The sequence below is a fragment of the Tupaia chinensis genome, unplaced genomic scaffold, assembly GCF_000334495.1.
Source record: "Tupaia chinensis unplaced genomic scaffold, TupChi_1.0 Scaffold000257_1, whole genome shotgun sequence".
Classification (NCBI taxonomy): Eukaryota; Metazoa; Chordata; class Mammalia; order Scandentia; family Tupaiidae; genus Tupaia; species Tupaia belangeri.
The window spans coordinates 3,356,253-3,363,948 of NW_006159737.1; the positions used below are offsets into that span (position 1 = coordinate 3,356,253).

At 41.7% G+C, this 7,696-nt stretch overlaps 1 protein-coding gene across 1 annotated transcript in view; it reads left to right on the forward strand.

Annotated features, from left to right (window-relative positions):
- Positions 1-7,696, forward strand: part of AASS (aminoadipate-semialdehyde synthase) — a 74,413-nt gene that overhangs the window by 5,059 nt on the left and 61,658 nt on the right. Inside the window, exon 2 of the mRNA XM_006149214.3 lies at positions 5,663-5,887. Coding sequence (XP_006149276.1) covers positions 5,678-5,887 — 210 coding nt within the window. The 5' untranslated portion in view covers positions 5,663-5,677. The remainder of the gene's footprint in view (positions 1-5,662; positions 5,888-7,696) is intronic.

Here is a 7,696-nt window from a genome sequence, read left to right on the forward strand (position 1 = left end):
TCTGGGATGGATGGCCATGCTGGAATCCTTTCTCCTCCATTCTCCTCTGGGAATTTTGGTCACATATAGGTCATGTGTGCTCACTGGAGAGAAACAGTGAGAGAGAGTGAGAAATCACCCCTCAGAGGATGACCGCACTGCAGTTCCCTCTCCTCCGTTCTCTTCCTGGAATTTTGGGAAATGCACACATATGTGGCTGGTGTAAGTCTCAAACCACTGGCTCCAGACTTGGACCACAGTTGGCCATGTGGGAGTCCAGGGCCTTAACCACTATGCTACCTACTGGTCCCTCCCTTTGTAGTTTTAAACATATTTGCTTGTGCAGGTTCTGGTTAGGTAGGTGGTTTGTAAGTTTAGAAGGTGTTTTCCAGGGGCCAGCAGGTGGTGTGGTGGTTGGTGTGCTGGACTCCCACATGACTGATTGTAGTTCAAATCTTGGATCTGGCAGCTTGCTTTCTCACTTTCTTTCTCTCTGGTGAGTTCACATGCCCTGTAGCAAATTATTAAAAATTAATAATAACAAATAAATACAACTAAAGGGACCAGCAGTTAGCATAATGGCTATGTCACTAGACTCCCATGTAGTCGACCGTGGTTCAAGTTCTGGACCTGGTGGCTTAATCTCATGCCGGGTGCGTGTGCCTGCATGCCCAGGATTCCAAGAGGAGAATGGAGAAGGGATTGAGGTGTGGCCATCCCCCCTGGGGGATGATTTCTCGCTTTCTCTCTCTTTCTGGCGAGCGCACATACCCTATAGCAAAAACCTCCCCCCCAAAAAAAAACCAATTAAATACATAATTAAAAATAATTCTCCAGTGAATTGATGCTATGGAAATAGTTGATGAGAAGTATTAATTTTTAAATATTTAATGGAAAAAAATAAAAGACTTATGGAGACCTTAGCTCCCTTCATCTGCCCACCTCTTTTATGAAAACTGCACAAATGAAATACATCATTTTCTGGCCCAAGTAATACCCAAACAATGGCAGACACTTACATTTAAAAAGTTACACTCACCAGAACATTTGGTTGTGTAACCATGACTTAGCCACATAGAAGCTTGGAAAATGGTTTTCTATGAAATGCAGAAAATCTCTACGTCTATGAGCCTCATCCCCTCATTTGCAATACTGGGTTTTTGATTGTTTGATCTTGGATCCATTCTGACTCTATCTAATACTGCCTGAACTTGTAATTGATAGTCTACCAATGCTAAGATCAAGTTTCGACCTGTGTCAGTGATATATGGTATAACCATACCTTTCCTTTCTCTTTCTTTCTTTCTCTCTTTTTCTTTCTTTCTTTCTTTCTTTCTTTCTTTCTCCTTCCTTCCTTCCTTCCTTCCTTCCTTCCTTCCTTCCTTCCTTCCTTCCTTCCTTCCTTCCTTCCTTCCTTCCTTCCTTCCTTCCTTCCTTCCTTCCTTCCTTCCTTCCTTCCTTCCTTCCTTCCTTCCTTCCTTCCTTCCTTCCTTCCTTCCTTCCTTCCTTCCTTCCTTCCTTCCTTCCTTCTTTCCTTCCTTCCTTTCTTCTTTCTTCCTTTCTTCTTTCTTCCTTTCTTTCTTTCTTTCTTTCTTCTTTCTTTCTTTCTTTCTTTTTTCTTTCTTCTTTTCTCCTTCTCTCTCTTTTCTCTCTTTCTCTCTCTCTCTTTCTTTCTTTTTCTTTTTTATGTTTATTTCCTTTATGAGAGAGACATATTATACAGGGAGAGAGAGAGAGAGAGAGAGAACTTACAATAAAACAGGGTCCCAACACCATGATCAGCTTAGCTTCAGCCAGCCCCAGGCCATGAGCGTGCATGGATACTCTGACTACTAAAGTGATGTCATATGGATCTGATTTGTGTCTGAAACAAGATCTGGCAGGAGTAACAGCATGTATCAGAGCCAAAGGGTGCAGATCCGCAGGCAGTTATCCCAAATGTTAAACATTAACATAGAAATCCTGCTTCTGCTTATAAGCAACAAATCCAGTCAGACTACAGTTCAGTTTCTAGTATAAAATGGGAAAAATGATATTTAATAAGGTTTCTGCAAGGAGGAAGTGAGAATGTCTGCAAAGGCTCAGAATACTGCCTGGTATGTAATGTTTAGGCAATGGTAACCATTGCTATGTTTGTTTAGAAATCGAGAGTTTTAGAGGTGAGGATGTAAGAATTCTTTATAAAAAGTGAAAGTAGCTTCCCGAATGAATCCTAGAAGTTCAGTCTCTGCCATTTCATTCTTTTTCTTGTCCCCCCAAAAAGTCTGCTTTTGCAAATGTGTCTGTGTGTATTGCATGCGTGTGTGCATGTGTGTCTCGCCTGCTGCCCCACTCCCACCCCAGACAAGGAAAGTGAGAGTGGAGGAGGCAGAGATGGTGTCACTGAGTGAGGGGTGGCTTGAGCTGAGGGGAGGGTTTGCATTCTCTGGACATGTTCCTCCATGCTAGGGTCAAGGTTTGCTACTCAGGACAGAAGATAACAGGGCCATGTTAGTCACCTATAGGTTCATGCAATTTGGCCTTTTTTTTTTTTTTTTGAGAGGTTTTTGCTATAGGGCATGTGCGCTTGCCAGACAGACAGAGACAGAGAGACAGAAAGAAAGAAATCACCCCCCAGGGGAGATGGTCACACTGCAATCCCTTCTCCATTCTCCTCTCGGGATCTTGGGCATGCATGCACATGTGCCCAGCGTGAGTTTTAAGCCACTGGGGCCGGGACTCGAACCGCCGTCAACTATGTGGGAGTCCAGTGACATAGCCATTACACTAACTGCTGGTCCCTAATTTGGCCTTTGTTGGTAATGGTAATATGGGACCATTTCTGGTCACATGTGTGTATTCAAAGGAATCACTGTTCTAAAATTGGTTTTATTTAGAAGTGAAGGGATTTGAGTTCTAGGGAACATTGTAGTCGTTCCATTGGCTTGGGGTTGGGGGACTGAATTTTATGGGGCTAGTCTTAGGTTTAATGTAATCTTTTTTAAAAATCAAAATGGTATAAATAAACCATAAATGAAATTAAGTATATAACAGTCTTAAGCAGAAATGTTTATGATCTATTTTGGTTTCTATATTTTGGCCTGTTTAAAAGTCTGATCACCAGCAATTTCTCTCACTGTGCATAGCTGTTTCTCATCCTGGTCATCTTCTTCCCAAAACCTTCTTACTTGGACTCCTTACTGTTTACTCTATTCTCTGATTCTGTCGGGAGGTGTCCTATAAATTTACTATTATGATAGCAAGCAGTCATTTGCTTGTAGGCAATGTATTTATAGCTTAACTGTTGGTTAGCCTTTGCTAGAAGCTGGGTGCTCTGTAGAGATGGCAGTCTGCTATGAAAGAAATGTTTCATAAAAGGTTTGCTATATTCTAGCAGTAATGGGTAGAACATTTCTAACTGGTGTAAAATCATTTAGTTCCTATATTTTGTTGCCAGATTTATGTAGAAAACTAAGTTTTACCAGGTTATTGATCCAGAAAATTATTGGCTTTTGGCTAGAATGCATGTAACCACTTGTAGAGGGATAGAATACTGTTAGATTTTGGTATTTTATGCATTAAAATTAATGTAAAGTTTGCTCTGCATACGACCCATAGTAAGCCTTATGTAAATATTTCTTGATTGAACGAATGAATGGAGTTATATTATCTGGAGTAGCAGCTGGAAAACTGGTTAAGGCAGGACAGGATTTAATTCAATAGTGGAGGATGTGGTATGAAGAGGACACTCAGGAAGGGGGAATGGAATGTTTAGAACAAGGAAGAGGAATGCTGAGAGTGAGGTTGGAGATCTGAGGTAGGGACAGTGTGATTCAGAGTCACCCTGCTTGAATTACTTTCTTTTTTTAGAGAGATTTTTGCTATAGGTCTTATGTGCTTGCCAGTAATACAGAGAGAGAGACAGAAAGTGACAAACCACTGCCCCCTCCCCAGGGGTATGGCCATGCCATAATCCCTTCTTCTCCATTCTCCTCTCAGGATGTTGGGCACACATGTACCCGGCGAGAATTTTAAGCCACTGGGCCCAGGATTTGAACCACAGTCAACTACATAGGAAACCAGCAATGTAACCATTGCGCCATCTGCTGGTCCCAATTCTGAGTCACACAACTTAAATTTCTAAATTGTTTCTTCTGGTGAAGAAACAGTTTTGTTTGCTTGGTTGATTGCTTTCCTCAAATTTTCAAGCTGTTGAGGACTAATATTTTTGTGAAATTCAGTAACAATGAGTGACTAGAAAATTGATCATATGGCACAAAGCTTTCTAAGTGTTTACTTCCTTTTTTTTTTTTTGGAGAGATTTTCACTGTAGGGCGCGTGTGCTCGCCAGACAGACAGAGACATAGAGACAGAAAGCGAGAAATCACCCCCCAGGGGGGATGGTCACGCCGCAATCCCTTCTCCTCCATTCTCCTCTCGGGATCTTGGGCACGCACGCACACGCGCCCGGCGTGAGTTTTTTAAGCCACCGGGTCTGGGACACGAACCGCGGTCGACTACGTGGGAGTCCAGCGACATAGCCATTACGCTAACTGCTGGTTCCCAATGTTTACTTCCTTTTAAAAGTACCTCTTTACAGTTTATTTATTTATTTATTTTTAATTCTTCCATGAGAGAGACACAGAGAAATAGGCACCACCAGTAGGGTCATCATGCCACCATTTACCACTAGTTTCAGTGAGCCCAGGTCAGGGCCACACATGTGCCCAACATATTTAGAAAGGCCCCAGAATTGGAATCCAAGACCTTCCCACATGGGTCCAGTTGTATTTCCACTGCACCACCACCTGGCTGCTCTAAACATTTACGTTCTATTTTTATAGACATCGTATCATGGACCATTCATAAAACAGTTCACCACTCAATTCTAGTTGCAGAACATACTGAGTAGCACTTGCCTAGGGAACAGTTAAAGTTGGAAAGACATTGGCACTAATATGTAAAAAATCTTTCATATCATGATAAGGATTTCAAACTTAATGTTATTAAACTGAAACCAGGAACCAGCGGATGGCCTAATGGTTACATCACTGGTCTTCCACATGGCTGACTGCAGTTTGTGTCCCAGATCCAGTGGCCTGAAACTCAAGCTGAGCATGTGTGTGTGTGTGCCCAAAATCCTGGAGGAAAATGAAGGAGAAGGGGTTGTGGCATGCCGTCTCCACTGGGGCTGATGAGGGGGATGTAATTTCTTGTTTTCTGTTTCTTTCTCTCTGGTGAGTACACACACCCTATAGCAAAAATCTCAACAACAACAACAACAAAAAATTAAAAAACTGGAACCAGTCTTAATGGACTGCTTTCTGTTATCTCCTAGATATGTATTATAAACTACTGTGCTTAAAGTTTTTGTGCTGAATGGATGTTCGATAAAACATACATTTTAAAAGCTATTTTGGCTTGGCAGTTTGTTACTGGTTAGTATTGCAAATGTTGTTGCATACTCTTTTTTTTTTTTTTTTTACATTCGTTATTTTGAAATGAAATGACCTTGCTTTTGGGAACTTGGTTTTGTTCGGGTAAAGGAACATTTTATAACCAGCTTTTCCGTCCCCTCTTCTCTACCTTGTGTCTGTTATCGATCGAGTTGGTTGTATTTTACAGCAGATTTCGAAGGAGACCAGAACGGCTCTGTGAGCCCTCTTGCCTTCTGTTGTCTTGTTCTCTTACGTTATCTTTACAGCCAGCAGATTTCGAGATGTTCCAAGTACAGAGGGCCAGCCTGGGCAGGCTGGGGGTCAGCTTCTCCAAAGGTCTTCACCACAAAGCCGTGTTGGCCCTCAGGCGGGAGGACGTGAACGCCTGGGAGAGAAGGGCCCCGCTAGCGCCCAAGCACATCAAAGGGATCACCAACCTGGGATACAAGGTCTTGATACAGCCTTCCAATCGGCGAGCCATTCATGATAAGGTGAATGTTTCCAATTCTGAAAACATGTGGGAATAAATGACCCTTTACAAATATTCGCCCACCTTTGATAGTATTGTGTTCTGATAAACTCTGTCCACTGAGACTATCATATGTAAAAAAAAAATGTGTTTAATACACCCAGCCCACTGAACATCAGAGCTTTTCAGAACACATACATTAGCCTACAGCTGGGTAAGATTATCCAATAACACTTGAGAACATGGTAGAGTCTTGGTTGTTTACCCTTGTGACCATGTAGCTAGCTGGGAGCTGGGCTTGTTGCTACTGTTCAGCCCTGAAAGAGACTTCCTACATTTTGCTAGCCCAGAAGAAGATCAAAACCCCAAATCTGGTGTACAGTGTCTACTGAACATGTATTACTCTTGCACCATTGTAAAGCTGAAAAATCATTAGTCGAAATACGGTAAGTGGGGAATCCTTTATGTGTGAAAGTTAAGGAGTATCTGAGTAAATCAAATATTTGCTGATGTCACTTTAATTCTTTTACTTTAATCAGAAGTATTATTTTTACCCCATTCCATGCTTTCTCCAGCTGAAAGGTAAACTGCCCCCACCCCTTTTTTAAAGAGTTTTTTGCTATAGGTCGCATACACTTGCCAGAAAGGCAGGGAGAGACAGAGAGACAGAAAGCAAGAAATCACCCCCCAGGGAGGATGGTCATGCCACAATCCTTTCTCCTCCATTCTCCTCTCGGGATCTTGGGTACACTCGCGCACATGCCCTGCCTGAGTTCAAGCCACTGGATCCAAGGCTCAAACCATGGTCGACTACATCAGAGTTCATTTAGTGACATAGCCATTACGCCAACTGCCGGTCCCTTGTTTTTTTTCTTTGTTAGTTTGTTTTTTGTTTTTGTTTTTGTTTTTTTTTCAGAGAGTTTTTTGCTATAGGGTAAGTGTGCTTGCTGGAGAGACAAGAAGTGAGAAATCAGCCATCAGGGGGGATGGCCATGCCACAGTACCTCCATTCTCCTCTCAGGATTTTGGACATGCATGCACACAAGCCTGGCACGAGTTTTAAACCACCAGGCCTGGTACTCAAACCGTGGACAACTACGTGGGAGTCTCGTGACCTAATGATTGCACTACCTGCTGGTCCCAGAATAAACTGCTTTTAAATGATGATGTTCTTCAGTCATTCTTTCCTTCATGTGTCCTTGGTTCTGGGTTTGGGGAGAGAAAGGTCAATTAAGACTCCATGCTTACGTCCAGGGAATGCTTCTTTGAGCAGAAGTTAATTACGAGAGTGAACCTGGCCAACCACTTTGAGAAGCCCCGTATATCCATCATTCCATTTATTCTTCACAGTAGCTTAATGATATTCCTCTCCCTCTTATTCCTGTCTTCTACCCAGAGATACACATACAAGCATGCTTACTCTGTCCTCAACCATTTGAAAATAGGCTGCAGACTTCATTGCATGCCACTGCTAAATACTTTAATTGAGGAAGTTATTTTTTTCTATGTAACAATTGTTATTTTTACACCTAAAAAATTATTTCATAATGTCATCTCATTAAGTCTTTATTCAAATTCTCCACTATTCCAGATATCTTTTATTTTAGTTGAGACTTAGTTAAGCTTCATTACATTTTACTGGTTTTGTTAGTTTTAATGACATTGACTCTATTTTTAAACAGTCCAGGAATTATAAAATGTACCGTTTCTGGATAGAACTAGTCTGGTTGTTTCCTTGTGAATAGATTATTATTGTTATTTGCCTGATATATGTTCTTCCCATTGTATCACATTAAAAGCACAAAATATTAGGTTGTCCCATGAGCAGGAA